General features: G+C 43.6%; 1 protein-coding gene across 3 annotated transcripts in view; it reads right to left on the reverse strand.

The window, feature by feature from the left end:
• The window catches only part of LOC311133774 (copine-5), a gene marked incomplete at both ends in the record, with an annotated part of 271,494 nt that overhangs the window by 41,542 nt on the left and 207,470 nt on the right, over positions 1-22,482 (reverse strand). For all 3 annotated transcript variants that reach the window (XM_084167331.1, XM_084167329.1, XM_084167330.1), the window contains 4 exons: positions 13,237-13,298; positions 14,622-14,675; positions 18,166-18,241; positions 19,255-19,296. In XM_084167331.1, the coding sequence (XP_084023457.1) occupies positions 13,237-13,298; positions 14,622-14,675; positions 18,166-18,241; positions 19,255-19,296 (234 nt within the window). The remainder of the gene's footprint in view (positions 1-13,236; positions 13,299-14,621; positions 14,676-18,165; positions 18,242-19,254; positions 19,297-22,482) is intronic.

Raw genomic sequence — 22,482 nt, forward strand, 5'->3', positions numbered from 1 at the left:
TTCTCCCCTCTCTCTCCAGATAAAATCTTGCGACTTGTGACGGCAGGCCGCCCAACAACCTGCCCGCTTGACCCTATCCCCTCCTCTCTTCTCCAGACCATCTCCGGTGACCTTCTCCCTTACCTCACCTCGCTGATCAACTCATCCTTGACCGCTGGCTATGTCCCTTCCGTCTTCAAGAGAGAGAGAGTTGCACCCCTTCTCAAAAAACCAACACTCGATCCCTCTGATGTCAACAACTACAGACCAGTATCCCTTCTTTCTTTTCTCTCCAAAACTATTGAGCGTGCCGTCTTTAGCCAACTCTCTCGCTATCTCTCTCAGAATGACCTTCTTGATCCAAACCAGTCAGGTTTTAAGACTGGTCATTCAACTGAGACTGCTCTTCTCTGTGTCACGGAGGCTCTCCGCACTGCTAAAGCTAACTCTCTCTCCTCTGCTCTTGTCCTTCTAGACCTGTCTGCTGCCTTTGATACTGTGAACCATCAGATCCTTCTCTCCACCCTCTCCGAGCTGGGCATCTCCGGCGTGTCTCACTCTTGGATTGCGTCCTACCTGACCGGTCGCTCCTACCAAGTGGCGTGGCGAGAAGCTGTCTCCGCACCACGTGCTCTCACCACTGGTGTCCCCCAGGGCTCAGTTCTAGGCCCTCTCCTATTCTCGCTATACACCAAGTCACTTGGCTCTGTCATATCCTCACATGGCCTCTCCTATCATTGCTACGCTGATGACACACAACTAATCTTCTCCTTTCCCTCTTCTGATAACCAGGTGGCGAATCGCATCTCTGCATGTCTGGCAGACATATCAGTATGGATGACGGATCACCACCTCAAGCTGAACCTTGGCAAGACGGAGCTGCTCTTCCTCCCGGGGAAGGACTGCCTGTTCCATGATCTCGCCATCACGGTTGACAACTCCGTTGTGTCCTCCTCCCAGAGTGCGAAGAGCCTTGGCGTGACCCTGGACAACACCCTGTCGTTCTCCGCTAACATCAAGGCGGTGACCCGATCCTGTAGGTTCATGCTCATGTAACACCAAGAAGTTTCGTTTCCTCAACTTGATCAACAGCCACATCATTCATTACCAGATTCAGCTGAGGTCTAGAACTTAGGGAATGATTTGTACTAAATACAATGCTTTTAGTTTTAGATACTGTATGTTCAGGACTATTTTATTACTAGCAACCCATTCCAAAACTTACTGCAACTCTTTGTTTAGGGTTGCAGTGATTTTACTACCTATGGTTACTGACGTGTATAATCTTGAAACATCAGCGTATATAGACACACATGCTTTGTTTAAGGCTAGTGGTAGATCATTAATAAAAAATAGAGAACAGTAAAGGACCAAGACAGCTGCCTTGCGGAATACCACACTTTACATATTTTACATTAGAGAACATTCCAGTAGTCCTTTCCTGCAGTCAATGACCAAAAGCGCCCCTTTTGGTCTCCTGAGTGGAATGTTATTAATAAAGATATTTATTTATTTTTATAGACGAAAATCCTCTGTTTCTATGTCGAACAGCTTTGTTATATTTCAGTCTTCTGTGATGTATGTAAAATGTAATATTGGGATGCAAACTCAAAATTGAATAAATTTCAACTCTATTATTTGACATGGTACAGGGGTCTTTTTTTAAGCCCATAACCATGTGTGTGAGATATATACTTTTGTTTCAAATTAGATTTGTTTAAGACTACCAATAATCACTCTGTGTAACCCTGATTTAGTCAACTGCAGTAAAAGGTTAAAGAAGAACCTAGATAGCTCTCAACCCATGATATTGTAGAGAATGTAAAGCCATAACACATACACTACCGTTCAAAAGTTTGGGGTCACTTAGAAATGTCCTTGTTTTCCATGAAAACATACATGAAATGAGTTTGAATAGGAAATATAGCAAAATGAATAGGACATGTAGTCATTGACAAGGTTAGAAATAATGATTTTTAATTGAAATAATAATTGGGTCCTTCAAACTTTGCTTTCGTCAAAGAATCCTCAATTTGCAGCAATTACACCTTTGGCATTCTAGTTGTCAATTTGCTGAGGTAATCTGAAGAGATTTCACCCCATGCTTCCTGAAGCACCTCCCACAAATTGGATTGGCTTGATGGGCACTTCTTACATACCATACGGTCAAGCTGCTCCCAAAACAGCTCAATAGGGTTGAGATCCGGTGACTGTGCTGACCACTCCATTATAGACAGAATACCAGCTGACTGCTTCTTCCCTAAATAGTTATTGCATAGTTTGGAGCTGTGCTTTGAGTCATTGTCCTGTTGTAGGGGGAAATTGGATCAAATCAAGCGCTGTCCACAGGGTATGGCATGGCGTTGCAAAATGTAGTTATAGCCTTCCTTCTTCAAGATCCCTTTTACCCTGTATAAATCTCCCATTTTGCCACCACCAAACCACCCCCAGACCATCACATTGCCTCCACCATGCTTGACAGATGGCATCAAGCACTCCTCCAGCATCTTTTCATTTGGTCTGCGTCTCACAAATGTTCTTCTTTGTGATCCGAACACCTCAAACTTCGATTTGTCTGTCCATAACACTTCTTTTTCTCCAATCTTCCTCTGTCCAGTGTTATTTTGCCCATCTTAATCTTTTCTTTTTATTGGCCAGTCTGAGATATGGCTTTTTCTTTGCAACTCTGCCTAGAAGGTCAGCATCCTGGAGTCGCCTCTTCACTGTTGACGTTGAGACTGGTGTTTTGCGGGTACTATTTAATGAAGCTGCCAGTTGAGGACCTGCGAGGCATCTGTTTCTCAAACTAGACAAACTAATGTATTTGTCCTCTTGCTCAGTTGTGCACCAGGGCCTCCCACTCCTCTTTCTATTCTGGTTAGAGACAGTTTGCGCTGTTCTGTGAAGGGAGTAGTACAGAGCGTTGTACGAGATCTTCAGTTTCTTGCCAATTTCTTGCATGGAATAGCCTTCATTTCTCTGAACAAGAATAGATTGACGAGTTTCAGAAGAAAGTTATTTGTTTCTGGCCATTTTGAGCCTGTAATCGAACCCACAATTGCTGATGCTCCAGATACTCAACTAGTCTCAAGAAGGGCAGTTGTATTGCTTCTTTAATCAGCACAACAGTTTTCAGCTGTGCTAACATAATTGCAAAAGTGTTTTCTAATGATCAATTAGCCTTTTAAAAGGATAAACTTGGATTAGCAAACACAACGTGCCATTGGAACACAGGACTGATGGTTGCTGATAATGGGCCTCTGTACGCCTATGTAGATATTCCATTACAAATCAGCTGTTTCCAGCTACAATAGCCATTTACAACGTTAACAATGTCTACACTGTATTTCTGATCAATTGTATGTTATTTTAATGGACAAAAAAATTGCTTTTCTTTCGATAACAAGGACATTTGTAAGTGACCCCAAACTTTTGAACGGTAGTGTACGTTTTTCCAAAAACAGTTTATGGTCAATAATATCAAAGGCTGCACTAAAGTCTAACAATACAACTCCCACCATCTTCTTGTTATCAATTTTTTTCAACCAATCATCAGTCATTTGTGTTGGTGCAGTACATGTTGAGTGCCCTTCTCTATAACCATGCTGAAAGTCAGTTGTTAATTTGTTCACAGAGAAATAGCATTGAATCTGGTCAAACACCATTTTTTCCAAAGGTTTGCTAAGAGCTAGTAAAAGGGTGCATTACCATTCTTGGGTATCGGAATGACTTTAGCTTCCCTCCAGGTCTGATGACAAACACTTTTCTTCAGGCTCAGATTAAAGATATGACAAACAGGAGTGGCAATATAGTCCACTACCATCCTCAGTAGCTTTCCATCTAAGTTGTCAATATCAGCTGGTTTCTCATTATTGATGGACAACAATAATTTTCCAACACTCCCACACTAACTTTACAGAATTCTAAATTACAATGTTTTCTTTCATTATTTGGTGTTTATGCATAAATATGATGGCTCACAGTTTGTTGTTGGCATTTCATGTCTGAGTTTGCCCACTTTTCCAATTAAATCGTCATTAACATAATTGGCAATATCAAAAGGTTTTGTGATGAATGTGTCACACCCTGATCTGTTTCACCTGTCTTTCTGCCTGTCCTGACCCTGATCCTGCCTGCCGTCCTGTACCTACCTGACTCTGATTTAGATTACGACTCTTTGCCTGCCTGGACTTACCTTTTGCCTGCCCCTTGTTATGTAAGAAACTCTGAGACTCGTACTATCCACCTCCTATGTCTGCTTCTGGGTCTTAGCCTGAGCCTTGATAGTATGAACTGGCCATGACTGACCCAGCAGACTCGGACCAGCTCTGCAACACTGTCTCCTCACAAGGAGCCACCATTGGAAAACACAAGGAGTTACTACTTAACCTTATGGAAGGATTCCACACCTTGACGGAACACCATGACCATGCTGTCAGTGCATTTTTGGAACAATTCCGCAGACTATCTATTAGGCAGCAAGCCACAACGGAAACCTCTCAGACTCTCAGTAACTCCGCTACCGGCGGTGCTTCTCCCCAGCCTACCCCGGCTTCCCGAGAACCCTGCTTACCTCCTCAAGAGCGCTATGCTGGGAATCCCGGAACCTGCCGGGCATTTATCACCCAGCACTCCCTCATTTTTGAGCTGCAGCCCTCTTCATTTCCGTTGGACCATTCAAAGATAGAGTATCTTTATAACGCTGATGTCCGGGAGGGCACTCGCCTGGGCTACGGCAGTGTGGGAGCAACAATCCACAATTTGCCTTAGGCTGGAGGATTTTGTGGCAGAAGTAAGGAAGGTGTTTGACTCTTCGTTGTCTGGATAGAGAGGCTGCTCGGAAGCTATTCCAACTGCGTCAAAACTCCCATAGTGTGGCAGACTATGCGGTAGGTTTTTGCACGTTGGCCGCTGAGTGTGCCTGGAACCCGGAATCTCTTTTCGACACGTTCCTTGATGGATTATCGGAGGAGATTAAAGACGAGCTCGCAGCCCGGGAGCTTCCATGGACCTCGACTCCCTCATCACCTTGATCTTACGGATCGATGGGCGGCTACGGGAACATAGGAGGTCTGTTCCTGGTCACACTCGCTCGTCCACTGCTCCCACCTCGCCTTCGAGGAATCCCGTAAGTTCCCGATGTTCACCTTACCGAGAGAATCCGATGTCACCTGAGTGCCCACGGGAATCACTGTGAATGGTCTACTCGCCTCCTCCAGAGCCCAAGCTACTGGGAAGGGTTATATTGTCTCTGGATGAACGTTTATGCAGATTGAGCACCAGGAGCTGTCTGTATTGGGGGACTACATTACATAATATTTCCACTTGTCCTTTAAAAAGACCGGGCTCATCAGTAGGTACGAGTACTCTGGTGAGCCGTACGGGGATTTTCCAATCTCCCATTACTCATACCCCTCTCCATGCCACCCTGTTGTGGGGTGACCAGGCCAAATCTCTCCGGGTGCACACTGACTCTGGGGCCGACGAGAGCTTTATCGACGCTACCTTGGTGTCGGAGCTGAGAATCTCCACTCAACTCTTCTCCATTCACATAGACGTCAGAGCGCTGGATGGGCGCTCTATTGGCAGAGTCACCCGCAAACAGTTCCTATCAATCTATGAGTATCAGGAAATCACAGTGAGTGTATGCAGTTCCTGCTCTTAGAATCTTCCCATGTACCCATGGTTTTGGGGTATTCATGGCTCCAGAAGCACAATCCCCTGATCGACTGGGCTACTGGTTCTATCGTGGGTTGGAGCCTGTGCATTGTCTTATGTCGGCAAAGCCTGCCCCGGGACGTCTTCCTGCGGGCTTGGGAGAAGCCTCGGATCTCTCCGCCATTCCCGCGGAGTACCTGGACCTCCGGGAGGTCTTCAACAAGGACCGCGCTACATCTCTCCCTCCGCATCAACCCTCCAACTGCACCATTGACCTTCTCCCAGGCACTACACCACCTCGGGGGTGGCTTTACTCCCTGTCGGATCTAGAGACCAAGGCTATGGAGGAGTACATTGAGGGCTCTCTCGCTGCAAGGAGTATTCGTCCTTCTGCCTCTCCCGCTGGCGCGGGGTTATTTTTTGTGGAGAATAATAAAACCCTGCACCTGTGTATCGACTACTGGGGCCTTAATGACATCAAGGTTAAAAAACGTTACCCTCTACCACTCATCTCCTCGGCTTTCAAACCTCTTCAGGGAGCGACCATCTTCTCAAAGTTGGACCTTCGGAATGCCTACCATCTGGTTCGGATACGGGAAGGAGACGAGTGGAAGAGAGCCTTTAACACGGCTAGCGGGCACTATTAGTAATTGGTTATGCCATTCGGACTGACCAACGCTCCCGCTGTGTTCCAGGCCCTGGTCAACGATGTGCCCCAGGACATGCTGAACTGGTTCGTGTTTGTCTACCTCGACGACATCCTTGTCTTTTCCCGTTCAGCTCAAGAGCACACCCTCCACATCCGACAGGTCCTTCAGCATCTCCTGGAGAATCAGCTTTTCATCAAAGCGTGAATTCCATCGCTCCACCATCTCCTTCCTAGGATACGTCATCACTGCAGGACACATACAGATGGATCCAGACAAGGTGAGAGCGGTGGTGGATTGGCCTCAACCCACATCCAGAGTGCAGCTGCAACGTTTCCTGGGATTTGCTAACTTCTACCGCCGCTTCATCCATGGTTACAGCACCCTGGCTTCCTCCCTCTCAGCACTCACCTCTCCCAAGGTTCCATTCACGTGGTCTCCAGCAGCTGACTTGGCGTTCTTGGACCTCAAACATCGATTCACTACAGCCCCCATCTTAATCCATCCGGACCGGTCCTGTCAGTTTGTGGTGGAGTCCCGTAAACGTTCCCCCCCATTTCATCAGCCCTCTCCCCATCTCTAAAATCCTTAGCCCCCCTGCTGTTCATCTTCTGTTGCCCGCACCCTCCGCATACATCCCACTTTTCATGTGTCTAGGATTAAACCGCTATCTCACAGCCCTTTGTCTCCTGTTTCCAGTTCTAGTTTTTGTTTTTCCTAGTCTTCCCAGTTCTGACCTTTCTGCCTGTCCTGACCCTGATCCTGCCTGCCGTCCTGTACCTGCCTGACTCTGATTTGGATTATGACTCTTTTCCTGCCTGGACTTACCTTTTGCCTGCCCCTTGTTATGTAATAAACTCTGAGACTCGTACTATCTGCCTCCTGTGTCTGCTTCTGGGTCTTAGCCTGAGCCTTGATAGAATGAGCCTTCTGATTCAATGAAAGATGGAGTTGAATTAGTCATTCTGCCCATAATTTCATTTAAAGGGCTCAAGTTATTTCCATCATACTTTATATAATTGAACTTACTAGTTTCATAACACAGTTTCTTGTACTTTTTGTTCAGTTTAGTCACATACATTACATTTTCAATTTACAGTAAGTTTGCCAAGCAACTGTGCAGCCAGACTTATTAGCCACTCCTTTTGCTTAATCTCTCTCTACCATAACATCTTTCAATTCCTCCTCAATCCATGGAGCCTTAACAGCTCTAACAGTCAGTTTCTTAATATGTGCATGCTTCTCAATAACTGGAAGAAACAGCATGTGGATGCTCCTCATTACACACATCAGACCAACAAATATTTGTTATATCTTCAACATACTGTAGGAATCATTACAAAACGGTGCTGTGTGTGTGGATGTCCCTAAGTCTGAGTACTGTTTGAGGTGCTTTCAAACTATTCCCAGTATTTGCACTAGACTGGCTGTTTCTGCTGCAATTTCTTATTTTGATTGGAGCTGGCACTTAATCAATTTACTGTCAGCATCTCCTTCGCACACAACACCCACTACCACTATCCTAGATCACTCCGCAGTTCACAGGCTCAGGTGCTTACACACAAAACATTTTTGGGGGTATTTACTCTTTATTGAAATAGAATGTCACAAATGAAAGGGTTGCGACGGGGAGGAGGGGGGACAGATACACATATGAAGGCACAAGGGGCAATGTGTGGTCCCGAGTCAGCAGCAGCGCTACCACTAGACTCTGGATGATATTTCAAAATGAATTATAAAACCCATTTCGCACACATTGCCCTCGCCCAGTCAATATAGATCCAGGTCAATATTCAATGCCCTTTACTCAATCTATAGTCCTTTCTTTCAGTCGCCCTGAATTTACCCCAACCTTTTTTCCCTTCGCCCATTCCTTCCCAGTCATCTCATATCTCAAAACTTTTCTCCTCTCTGTCAAGATGTGGCTGATGTGGTTTAAACCATTTCCCTCCTAAGAGGGGCAATAAACCATAACAAGAAAGTAGGAGATATAGGGCCATTTATCCTCTCATCTCATTACCCCCCTGTCCTTTACTGTGATCCTGAATGGAACGGGCCATTACAGTCGATGTGAATGAATGAATGAATGAGAGAACATATGTTTCCCATGCCAGTAAAGCCCTTTGAATTGAATTGAATTGAGAGAGAGAGAGATAACCTTTTTATGAAGTTAAGGGCTTTTTATTACAAGTGTTAGCGTTGGCTTGATGGTCCTAAATGGTAACTGCCAGGGGGAACAATCTGATCTCTCAATAGACATTAGTTTTTAATAAGTCTCATTTTCATCAGCTGAATATCTTTTCATAGATAGTTGGTTTTCCCTAGATCCATCCTGTTTTTCATCCTTGCATTTGTCTGAACTTTCATTCCCCAGAGAACGGAGGTCAGAAAATATTTTATCTTGTAGAGTAGAAGTGCCATTACTCCTGTTACCGACTGTCAACACACCAAAGCTGAAGGGTGTCAGTGAGCTCTGTTGTCAAATCTGCTACATCTGAAAATCCCTCAAACCTCTGAAATGTCACCTCTCTCCTTGTGACGGATGTTGTGATCAAAGCATTGTCCTCGATGACTTAAAGGCATAATAAAGTCTGTCATTTTCAATACCTCCATAGTAGTCTAAAGTTGAGCTAAGTGTGTAGCCATCTGCTATTTAAGAACTAGGCTGTTTAGATATGGGATTTATGCCAGGCTGTGTATTGCTATAAGGATATTATTTGTCGGATATTAATATGTATGTCGGAAGTTTACGTACACTTAGGTTGGAGTCATTCAAACTCATTTTTCAACCTCTCCACAAATTTCTTGTTAACAAACTATAGTTTTGGCAAGTTGGTTAGGACATCTACTTTGTGCCTGACACAAGTAATTTTTCCAACAATTGTTTACAGACAGATTATTTCACTTATAATTCACTGTATAACAATTCCAGTGGGTCAGAAGTTTACATACACTAAGTTGACTGTGCCTTTCAACAGCTTGGAAAATTTCAGAAAATGATGTCATGGCTTTAGAAGCTTCTGATAGGCTAATTGACATCATTTGAGTCAATTGGAGGTGTACCTGTGGATGTAATTCAAGGCCTACCTTCAAACTCAGTGACTCTTTGCTTGACTTCATGGGAAAATCAAAATAAATCAGCCAAGACCTCAGAAAAAAAATGGTAGACCTCCACAAGTCTAGTTCATCCTTGGGAGCAATTTCCAAACGCCTGAAGGTACCACATTCATCTGTACAAACAATAGTAAGCAAGTATAAACACCATGGGACCATGCAGCCATCATACCGCTCAGGAAGGAGACGCGTTCTGTCTCCTAGAGATGAACATACTTTGTTGCGAAAAGTGCAAATCAATCCCAGAACAACAGCAAAGGACCTTGTGAAGATGCTGGAGGAAACAGGTACAAAAGTATCTATATCCACAGTAAAACAAGTCCTATATCGACATAACCTGAAAGGCCGCTCAGCAAGGAAGAAGCCACTGCTCCAAAACCGCCATAAAAAAGCCAGACTACGGTTTGCAACTGCACATGGGGACAAAGATCATACTTTTTGGAGAAATGTCCTCTGGTTTGATTAAACAAAAATAGAACTGTTTGGCCATAATGACCATTGTTATGTTTGGAGGAAAAAGGGGGGGCTTGCAAGCCAAAGAATACCATCCCAACCGTGAAGCACGGGGGTGGCAGCATCATGCTGTGGGGGTGCTTTGCTGCAGGAGGGACTGGTGCACTTCATAAAATAGATGGCATCATGAGGAAGGAAAATTATGTGGATATATTGAAGCAACATCTCAAGACATCAGTCAGGAAGTTAAAGCTTGGTCGCAAATGGGTCTTCCAAATGAACAATGACCCCAAGCATACTTCCAAAGTTGTGGCAAAATGGCTTAAGGACAACAAAGTCAAGGTATTGGAGTGGCCATCACAAAGCCCTGACCTCAATCCTATAGAAAATGTGTGGGCAGAACTGAAAAAGCATGTGCGAGCAAGGAGGCCTACAAACCTGACTCAGTTACACCAGCTCTGTCAGGAGGAATGGGCCAAAATTCACCCAACTTATTGTGGGAAGCTTGTGGAAGGCTACCCAAAACGTTTGACCCAAGTTAAACAATTTAAAGGCAATGCTACCAAATACAAATTGAGTGTATGTAAACTTCTGACCCACTGGGAATGTGATGAAAGAAATAAAAGCTGAAAGAAATAATTCTCTCTACAAATATTTTGACATTTCACATTCTTAAAATAAAGTGGTGATCCTAACTGACCTAAGACAGGGAATTTTTACTAGGATTAAATGTCAGGAATTGTGAAAAACTGAGTTTAAATGTATTTGGCTAAGGTGTTTGTAAACTTCCGACTTCAACTGTATATTGCCTAGAATGTATGTCTTAAAGAAAGGAACTCATTAATGCATGGAATAATTCCAGTCAGGGATAAGCGCTGTGAGATGTAAGATGCTGTGGATGTAAGATGCTGTGGATGTGCATAAAAGTAGACTACATAACCAAAAGTATGTGGACACCTGCTCGTCGGACATCTCATTTCAAAATCATGGGCAAACTGTTGCCACGTCTAGAGTCATTGTATGCTGTCGCGTTAAGATTTCCTTTCACTGGAACTAAGGGGCCTAGCCCGAACCATGAAAAACAGCCCCAGACCATTATTCCTCCTCCACCAAACTTTACAGTTGGCACAAATAGGGCTGTTGCTGATTATTGCCACAACCGAAGGTCATGAGTCTTGAAGGCAGTCAAATTCCACATCACCATTTAGTCACAGTAATTAGGCTTCTCCAAGCTCTGATGCTGCTGCTGGTCATTAGTAGCCTACCAAACTTGCTAACTGCCTGGTACTCAGCACTCTATTGTCCGTCTAATTACCCTGACATCAATGCAAGTCTATTCGAAAATCTAATCAAACACATCATGAGAGCCCATGAGCTCATGTTTTCCAACATTTCTATAGGCTATGCAATTGCGGGAGAAAACAGAGTGATGGCCGCTAATAAAAAGAGGAGGAGCCCATCAGCTTTTTATAGGCTATGCCTACTATATTTATTTCTAAACTTTCCTAATATTAAGCACATTGCTTATATTTACAACAGGAGTATAGCCTACCTGGCTGGCATGAAAATAAACCACGGGGAAAAACGTCCTCCATTCGCTATTTAAGTGCATAGATGACATGTATATTTTTTCCCGCTGCCCCTGTTTCGATACAGGTGCATGATAATGGTCCATTCTAAATCAAAACAAATGTTACACATATATAATTTAGTATATGTAAAGACAAGATTAAATCAAGAAACGTCTGATGGGTGACAATATTAGCCTATCACTTGTGAATGATATATTATCACTTGTGAATGATGCCCAGCATAAGAAACAAAGCCTTTTTTTTGCGACTTTTTCGAATCATAGTCTCACACCTCATGTAGCCTAGCCCATAGGCCTATAGGTTTTTAATAAGGTTTGTATCACAACTAAAGTGGCCAAATAACTTCTTAAAATTGAGCACATTAATCCGCTTTACAAGGGGTGTAGAGCCTAACTGGCATATATAAGCAGCACTTGAGTTTCAAATTTGGGGAAGATCATTTTCACCATAAAAAGGCACCTTTATAATAAAAGTATTACACGCATAATTGCATGTGCGGTCACTTTTGATAATGGTGTTTTCCGCTAATGGAACATTCGCGCTTATAGCCTACTACCATGTGTGCATTGCTGCGCTTATAATGTGAAGAAATAGCCTAATAGTTTCACAATTTTAAGCTAAACGTTCTGATCTGTTGCGTCAGCCACATTGCATAAATAAGGTTTTTTGATGCTAGTGTTGTATTAATTTGGGATCTATCGCATCCCACAACTGTCACAGACTATGTATGGTATATTTATTTATCGCACAGAATAGAATAGGTTGACTTTTGTACTATGGGGGATAGTAGATTGACATAGGCTAGTGCTTCTGCTGTTCGTTAGGCCTATTCATCTTGTTGGCTGACGAAAAGTAAATGTGGACAAGTTCTTCCAATATCTTCAATATGGACCTCGGAATTGGATAAGGACGCGCGCAGTTGCGTCCCGGGTGTGTCTTTTTTAATTTGTAGCCTGTGAGAAAGAACCGATCACGTGACGGAGAGCCATGCGAGTGAGAGGGATTCAGATTGCGCAGCACACTCAGAGAGAAGGGAACAACGCAGCACTCCGGGCCGCAAAATGCATGGATTTTTTTAGGGTGCTTTACCGCCACAAATGGGATGCAGCGAAATTCGAGGCATTATCAAGTGCTTGTCAAATTGTGAATGAGAGACTATTGGAGTGTGTGCAGCCTGCGCAAAAAAATAAGCAGAGCTCATGCCTTTCAAGCGACTTTTTTCAAATCATCATTAGAATCTCATCATGCAGCCTTACAATATATTAAAATCAAAAAATATAGCCCAACGTTTGTAGAACAGCTAAAGTTACATTAATAACTCTAAATTAAACATATAGGAGTACCTATTTATTTGTTAACCGCTCAACACAATAGCCGCATGTGCGCACTTCCTCAAATCGTTTGGAGAAAATATTTCTATTTTATTCAGCTTTGTTCAATTGTATTCTTCATACTATAAAATAATATAAAATAATGCCACGGAATTATAAGCAAATCTTGTCTGCTAAATTAACTAGTGTAGCCCACAGCCATTTGGCATAGCCACATCAGGACCTAACATAAGGACAACTCAGAGTATGCTATTCATTTCTTCCGAAATAGACTACATTTTCTTCATATCATGCTTCTTTAGACCTGTCAGCAACGCGTGTGGCTTAAATAGCCAAATCCACTAATTTGAAGGGATGTCCACATACTTTATTATATATAGTCTATATCACAGAGTGTGTGTGCATATGTGTGCGAGTGTGTGTTTGTATGTGGTGTGTGTGTTCCCTTCTCCTCCCTCTCACCCTCCCTTGATGTAATCCAGGAAGGTGCACTCTGATTCCACTGAAAAGGAGAGGAGGGTCACCTGGAAGAGAGAAAGCACAAACAGAAAGATGAAAACCTCAGTACCCCTCCACATCCAGGCCTCTCCAATACACACACACACACACACACACACACACACACACACACTCTCTCTCTCTCTCTCTCTCTCTCCCTAGTCCCCACATACACCAACAGGCAGCATATGTTCACTCAGACGGAGCCACGCTATCCAATAGCACATCACCCTCCTCATCCTGAAAAAGACGTGGGACGTGGCGGGACGCAACCTACTCTCATAACAGACACATACTGTAGATGACTGATGAGTTCATTACTACACTCTCTGAAACCACGGGGGAGAGGGATGGAGAGAGTGGTGGAGGGAGAAAGAGAGAGAGTGGACAGATAGATAGAACAAGAAAGAGAGAGTGAGGATGGGATGCATATGAACAGCTCCATCTGGGTTTATGAGAGAGAGAGGGTGAGAGAGAGAAAGCTTGAGAACGAGAGAGAGAGAGAGAGAGAGAGAGAGAGAGAGAGAGAGAGAGAGAGAGAGAGAGAGAGGAGAGGGAGAGAGAGAGAGATAGAGAGCGGATGGGAACGTGGGAGCTGGGCCCTGCAATCAGTCTTCGTAGCGAGCCGATATCACATTAGTCGCCGCGTGCTACGAGATGCTAACTACACTACTCCCACTCTCTGATCTCTCCTGGGGTGTGAGGGGAGACTTTCATAATCTTCCTTCCTTCCTTATTTCCTTCCTTCGTTTCTTTCTTTCTTCCTTCATTCATTTCTTCCACTCCTTCCTCCCACGTTTCTCTGCTGCTGTCGTTGTTCAAGAACCTCTCTCACCCTCTCTTGTTCGATCGCTTCGCTTCACTTCACTTCGCTAACTTTACTTTACCTACTCACCCCTCCTCCCTCGACTCCCTCCCTCCATCTGTCAATGTTACGAAACAATGTACACTACACTAGCTAGTTAGCTGGCTCTCAGAACTCACATCTCTGCTCTGTGTGTTTCTCTGACAGAGACAGGGACCATTGTCTAATGTCTTTGGACAGCTGAAGCGGATGGACACACGTGTTCTTCATCTTTCACAAGTTTTAATTAACAGGAAGGCGAGAGAAGAGGAGATACTAGTTAATGAGCAAAACCTGCATTGACAGTCACAGTCTATGTTTGGTAGCACTGCTCCTTTCGACAGAGCCCAGATAACCATCAGAGAAAACCAGAATAATTACCAGAAGAAGAAGTGCAGAGGAGGCGAGTGAGGAGTGAGGGAGAGTGAAAGGGGGAGGGATGGATGGATAGTAGCGAAGGATGACAGGAATGTTCTAACGCTCATACTGTGCAGGCTATACTCACTGTTCCAGAATTCACATATTTTTTTTTCTTCATTTTCTTTTTGATATTCACTACCTAAGAGGAGAAGAAACGAAACGGTAGAATTAGAGAGGAAGAATAAGCAATTATGGTCTGTTAAGGAGATATTTAGAGGATGGTGGATATGGAGGGAATTCTCCTCACAGCAGGGGGCTTTTAGGAAGGAAAAAAACAAGTCATTATGGAAGAAAGGAGACAGCGATGAGAAGTGTAGTACCAGATATCTCCTGTAGGGGAAAGGCTGTTTCTCTGAAAGAGAAAGAGAGGGTGTGATACAGGTTTCATGTTCCATTAGTTGACTATTCCATTAGTTGATTCTCTCTCTCTCTCTCTCTCTCTCTCTCTCTCTCTCTCTCTCTCTCTCTCTCTCTCTCTCTCTCTCTCTCTCTCTCTCTCTCTCTCTCTCTCTCTCTCTCTCTCTCTCTCTCTCTCTCTCTCTCTCTCTCTCTCTCTCTCTCTCTCTCTTCCCCAATCTCCCTCTCTCTCTCCCCCCTCTCCCTCCCCCATCTATCTATCGCTCTCTCACACCTAATGGATAGAAGCATTATCTGGGTTCAAATACTATTTGAAATAATTTAAAATACTTTAGCTGGGTTTCATTGAACTTGCCTGGTACAATGAAACCAATAGAATAATTGCAAAAGTGAAAACCCCACTAATCTGGCACTCCAGGTAGACTAGAGGAAACCTTTAAAGTATTTAAAATGATTTCAAAAGTATTTGAACCTAGGTCTGACGGATGGAAGGCAGGACTGGAAGATGGGGCTGGGGGCTGAATGGGATCTGGAGAGAGGGCCAGATCCACACTATTGACAGGCTGGATGTGGGAGGAAGACTGTCTATGCATGAACAAACAGAGGACAGGCACACATATTGCGTGTCTAATGGGGGTGTAATTGAGATGGTTCGGTGAACCATAATTGAGGGATGTGTAACCGTGACTGAGAACTGAGGACTCGCATTAGCTCCCCATTACAAGATGCAAGATGTTTTGCCCAGTAGTTGGTCTACTGTAATCTGAGTCTGGGAAACTAGCCCTAAATCACAGCAAACCACTGATCCAAGACAATATTAGTCCTTTTACAATTAGGGAGAGAGAATGAGGAGCAGGAGATTCACTGGAGTTTTCAGTGCCAAAGTAAGAATCAAAGTCTAAAGAAAAAACCCTCCTTCTCGTGTGCTTCCAAAGACAAAAGCTGCCTGGTCTCATTAAGGTCCCCTGCAGCACCGAGGTGACAGGCCCTAATCTAATCTAGGTGAGACAATCTGTTTAACATGCAGACAGCACAGATACCTGCTGATGCTGAAACTAAAGGACATTTCTGTCACTGTTTCTGTCACTCTGCCAGGTAATACTAATGGTGAACACCATGTATAGAAGCAAGGTGACGTCTAAAAGATGGGCCGAAGAGTGTGTGTGTCTGTGTGTGCCCTCCGTCAGCTATTCTCTTTCTCTTTAACATATGTTTACACTGCCAAAGCAAGTGAAATAGATAATAAACAAAAGTGAAATAAACAATCAGAAATGAACAGTAAACCATACACTCACAAAAGTTTAAAAATAATAGAGATATTTCAAATGTTATATTGTGGTTATGAACAGTGTTCTAACAATGTGCAAATAGTTGAAGTACAGAAGGGAAAATAAACAAACATAAATATGGGTTGTATTTACAATGGTGTTTGTGCTTCACTGGTTGCCCTTTTCTTGTGGCAACAGGTCACAAATCTTGCTGCTGTGATGGCATACTGTGGTATTTCACCTAATAGATATGGGAGTTTATCAAGATTGGATTTGTTTTAGATTTCCTTGTGGGTCTGTGTAATCTGAGGGAAATATGTGTCTTGGTTTTTACCTCATTTTGTGAGCCAGGCCTCTCTCAATAGCAAGGCTATGCTCACTGAGTCTGTACATAATCAAAGCATTCCTTCATTTTGGGTCAGTCACAGTGGCCAGGTATTCTGCCACGGTGTACTCTCTGTTTAGGGACAAATAGCATTCCAATTTGCTCTGGTTTTAGGTTAATTCTTTCCAATGTGTCAAGTTATTATCTTTTTCTTTTCTCATGATTTGGTTGGGTCTAAATGTGCTGCAGGACCAGCTTGCTGAGGGGACTCTTCTCCAGGTTCATCTCTCTGTAGGGGATGGCTTTGTTATGAGGTGGCAGGTAGCTTAGTGGCCAAGAGCGCTGTGCCAGCAACCGAGAGGTCGCCGGTTCCAATCCCCGAGCCGACCAGGCGAAAAATCTGCCGATGTGCCCTTGAGCAAGGCACTTAACCCTAATTGCTCTGGATAAGAGCGTCTGCTAAATGACTAAAAATGTTTTAAAAAATGTAAATGTTATGCAAGTTTTGGGAATTGCTTCCTTTTAGGTGGTTGTAGAATTTAATGGCTCTTTTCTGGATTTTGCTAATTAGCGGGTATCGTCCTAATTCTGCTCTTCGTGTATTATTTGGTGTTTTACGTTGTGCACGTTACGTTGTATGTTCTTTTTGATGGCGTTGAAGGCCCTTCTTGCCTTGTCTCTCAGATCGTTCACAGATTTGTGGAAGTTACCTGTGGTGCTGATGTTTAGGCCGGGGTAGGTATAGTTCTTTGTGTGCTCTAGGGCAACGTGTCTAGATGGAATTTGTATTTGTGGTCCTGGCAACTGGACCTTTTTTGGAACACCATTATTGTTGTCTTACTGAGATTCACTGTAAGGGCCCAAGTCTGACAGAATCTGTGCAGAAGATCTAGGTGCTACTGTAGGCCCTCATTGGTTGGGGACAGAACGTGTGTATGTGCACGCGCACATACACACACACACAGACACACACACACACACACACATAGACACACACATGTGTGTGTCGGAGGGACCAGAGGGATCAGAGAGGAGCATTCATTAGTTGTTCTGCAAAATAAACAAGAATAGTGCAGGGGGAAAGAGGGTGAGAACTGGGTGGAGGAGTGAGGGGGGGTGTGACGCAGTAAGGGTATTGAAATATTGGTAACACTGTCTTTGAACCACCTGCATGTCATGCATAGAGTACCCTCAAATACACTTGTTAGGCATTAGAGGACTTTCCAGAGGCATTCCTAACACAACACTCATAGGATAAGATAAGACTTTCTATACACATTAATAATAGCTCAAGGACTCTAATGCTTGAGAGCAACAGTAACATTGGTGTCCCAGTCAATTATTCATTGATTTAGACCAGAGGCATAAAGAAAAGGCAGCATGGATGAAAACAACAGACACTTCATCTGTGATCCTGGAGGACTGAAGTTTAGGAGTTTTAGTGTGCATCCCAAATGACACCCTATTCCCTATTTAGTGCCCTGGTTAAAAGTAGTGCACTATAGGGAATAGGTTGTCACTTGACCTTGCCCAGGTCCCCCTTGCAAAAGAGGACCTCAAGGGTATTATTCTGGTTAAATAAAGGTTAAATAAAATACATTTGGGACGCATCCCTAAACTTTATGACACCCCACAACCGAATCTGATGAAATAAATGTAAGAAAGAAAGAAAGGCTCACCTCATAGACATTGAACTGGCTCTGGCCTCGAGCTAGCTCCCGGTAACTAGTGGTGAACTCCCCTATGAAGTCATGGCTGACCAAGAGATGAGAGAGGAGAAGAGAGGGAACAAGAGAGAGGAGAGAACACAGGAGAGATAAGGTGGAGGGAGGATGGGGGGAAACGTAATTGAACACAGGAAGACATCCGTAATTTCAATAACACAATAGACACGACTTTGTTCCACCGTTTACTTAGGATTGAGCCAGTGAAAATTGTAGGATAAACATGGTTATATTACATTCAGGTTCCTCTGGACCAATAATAAACTCGTAGGGAAACGTACACTGAGTGTACAAAACATTAGGAACACCTGCTCTTTCCATGACAGACTGACCAGGTGAATCCAGGTGAAAGCTATGTTCCCTCATTGATGTAATAATAAATAATAATATGCCATTTAGCAGACGCTTTTATCCAAAGCGACTTACAGTCATGCGTGCATACATTTTTTGTGTATGGGTGGTCCCGGGGATCGAACCCACTACCTTGGCGTTACAAGCGCCGTGCTCTACCAGCTGAGCTACAGAGGACCACAGATGTCACCTGTTAAACCCACTTCAGTGTAGATAAAGGGGAGGAGAGGTTAAAGAAGGATTTTTAAGCCTTGAGACATGGATTGTGTATGTGTGCCATTCAGAAGGTGACAAAAAAATTTGCCTTTGAATGGGGAATGGTAGTAGGTGCCAGGCGCATCGGTTTATGTCAAGAACCGCAATATTTTCTGTGTTTATCAAGAATGTTCCACCACCCAAAGGATATCCAGCCAACTTGACACAACTGTGGGAAGCATTGGAGTCAACATGGGCCAGCATCCCTGTGGAACACTTCCGACACCGTGTAGAGTCCATGCCCCAATGAATTGAAGCTTTTCTGAGGGCAAAAGTGGGGGGTGCAACTCAATATTAGGAAGGTGTTCAGTGTATACTCAGTGTAATACTATGACTACTAACGACAAAATCAACATTGTGAATCCATGAAAACACACATTGATTACAAACTGTTGGCTTAAACTCCCTCTACTCTATCTGACCATCACCTGCACTCACCTGCCATCTCGGTCCCAGTCATACACCTCTATCTTGATCGTTCTGGAATGACAGAAAACACAAACCAACAGAAATATGTTACTGAAGCATCCTTTGCTTAAGGGTGTCATAGACCAGAGAATCAAACATGTGGCTTCAGTTTACAGACTGATAAATCAATATCTGCATTGAGAAAACACACACATTACAGATGTTAGGCAAACTACAGCACCTATCGATGGCTCATTGGTGTAATACACAAGAGAAATGGTAGAAATATAACAATGAATCACCATCTGTCCGTTGTTATTAGTAACACATTGTAGGCTATTAACACATTGTAGGCTATTAACACATTGTAGGCTATTAACACATTGTAGGCTATTAACACATTGTAGGCTATTAACACATTGTAGGCTATCGAACTTTAGCTGTTGATAATTATTTATGAAGAAATTAGTGTAGTGGAATGTCTTGCTTGAGTGGTCAGATATGCTTTGAAAGATGGGTGTCCTAAGAACCTTTTAGAATACACAAATGCACGCACACAAACACACATTCTGAGTAATTGGGATCAAGCTGCTTAAGAGTGCCAGTCAAAGCTGAAATGAGGAACATGTCCTGAGGCAGGTGTTGTGATTGTGTGTGGGAATCGAACCCACAACCCTGGCGTTGCAAGCTCCATGCTCTACCAATTGAGCCACACAATTGCCCATCAAATTAGCTTATTTCTCATTTTTGAATCTTGTAAAATGTCCCCACCCCCTCTCTGCCCTCACGCGAGCGCGCACTCGACCTGCTGGCATAAGCTACCAGCGCTGAAAGGTAGTGTAGTAGTGGATCCCTTTTGAGTTGCATGTGTCATTTCACAGTCAGGAACATGAAAGGCTTCAACTGGACTGTTAGTAGGCCTAAAAGCAAGATGTCAGCAGCAGAACAAACTCCAATCCTGCAGCGCCCGCAAGGTCCCCCTGCTCAAGAAAGCACATATACATGCCCGTCTGAAGTTTGCCAATGAACATCTGAACGATTCAGAGGAGAACTGGGTGAAAGTGTTGTTGTCAGATGAGACCAAAATTGAGCTCTTTGGCATTAACTCAACTCGCCGTGTTTGGAGGAGGAGGAATGCTGCCTATGACCCCAAGAACACCATCCCCACCAAACATGGAGGTGGAAACATTATGCTTTGGGGGTGTTTTTCTGCTAAGGGGACAGGACAACTTCACCGCATCAAAGGGCATTGAAAATGGGTCGTGGATGGGTATTCCAGCATGACAATGACCCAAAACACACGGCCAAGGTAACAAAGGAGTGGCTCAAGAAGAAGCACATTAAGGTCCTAGAGTGGCCTAGCCAGTCTCCAGACCTTAATCCCATAGAATATCTGTGGAGGGAGCTGAATGTTCGAGTTGCCAAACGTCAGCCTCGAAACCTTAATGACTTGGACAAGATCTGCAAAGAGGAGTGGGACAAAATCCCTCCTGAGATGTGTGCAAACCTGGTGGCCAACTACAAGAAACGTCTGACCTCTGTGATTGCCAACAAGGGTTTTGCCACCAAGTACAAAGTCATGTTTTGCAGAGGGGTCAAATACTTATTTCCCTCATTAAAATGCAAATCAATTTCCCAAAAAAATTTGACATGCGTTTTTTTCTGGATTTTTTTGTTGTTATCCTGTCTCTCACTGTTCAAATAAACCTACCATTAAAATTATAGACTGATCATTTCTTTGTCAGTGGGCAAACGTACAAAATCAGCAGGGGATCAAATACTTTTTCCCCTCACTGTACATGTAATCCAACACTATCCACAAGCATGTGTAATGGATTTGAATAAATGTAAATAGATTTTCACTGTATTTTAATACATTTTCATCTATGGCTGTTAGAAACTCTGAGATAAAGTTTCACACTGGCATGGTTGCAAGAAACGTTGTATATGTAGAATGAACGTCTATAGCTAGTTGCTGACATTCTCAAAAGAGGAAGGATCAACTTGTATCTATGAGAAGTAAAAACTCTGAGCTAAACCACAGCGAATGCAAATTTGCTCAGGTTAAAAATACCTGGCTCCACATTTTCCCAAAAGCAGATGACAAATCGATGACGGGGGTGACAAACGTGATGCCGTTGAGAGTTTTTTTGCAGAATGATAAAACGTTCCAAGCATCGCTTCATCCTTCTCTCGGTTTAATCTTTCTCTCTCCTTTCCTCGTCTCGCCCCTCTCCCCCTTCTCCCCCAGCTCCCACCATGACACTAACACAGATGAGACTCCAAATAAGAGACATCAGAGCCAAAAAGTGGCACACCTAAAATACTTTCTCTTCCTCCATCTTTCTCTCTCTCCCCCTCCCTCCCTTCCTCTCCCGCCATCTTTCTCTACCCTATCTCCCCATTTCCACGTGAACCGACTATAAAATGAAGTTAGACATCAGAGATGTTTTCTGCCGTAAAAGAAAAACGGCACACCTAACATATTACCTCCCTCCCTCCCTGCATCTCTCTCTCTCTCCCTCCCTCCTCTATTCTACCTGTGGTTGCAGTATCTTCAAGGTTGTGAGTCTTTTCCCCGGACGATCTATCAACTAAGAAGTGTGTGTGTGTTTATACAACGGGTGGGTCTAATCCTGAATGCTGATTGGTTAAAACGGCATTCCAGCCGTTTCCACAAGTGACCACCGGCTAAATCTATGACGTTAAAATGCCTATTTTCTCTGTTCCATCTGACTGTGCAATCCACTGTCTCATCATCCCAGCCAGGCACTTTATGAACTTGATCTCCACTATAAAAAGCATCTAGACATTATCTCACATTTCTTTTAGACTAACATTTAGTTTTCAACAGAGGAGATTTGTATAAACCTCGCTGTCAGTCTCTCCGACATTTGCAACATTGGTTCAATATTCAAATTTGATCTCCAGCTGTCCCATAGTAATGAACATGTTGGGTTTCAGGATGAGACAGACAGTCAGGCAGCTTTTCTCAGCCAGTCAAAATCATGGATATATACAAAGAAATGGCAATTGAAAAAAGGTCAAACTAAATGAAGTGCAGCTAGTTTGCAGTCTTTCCAGCTTCAGTTTGAAGTGATTGTGTTAGCTGTGTTGTTGGCTAGCTCCTCTGAACAACAGTGTCCTGACGAGTGAGCACATTTTCTATGCCAGGCGAAATCGCGCCTCATTAGCTCATTGTTATGGATGAATCCCAATAAATGTTACTTGAAAAGCTACTTTGCTGCACTTTTTGAC

This window comes from Coregonus lavaretus, assembly GCF_964263955.1.
Source record: "Coregonus lavaretus genome assembly, chromosome: 8".
NCBI lineage: Eukaryota > Metazoa > Chordata > Actinopteri > Salmoniformes > Salmonidae > Coregonus > Coregonus lavaretus.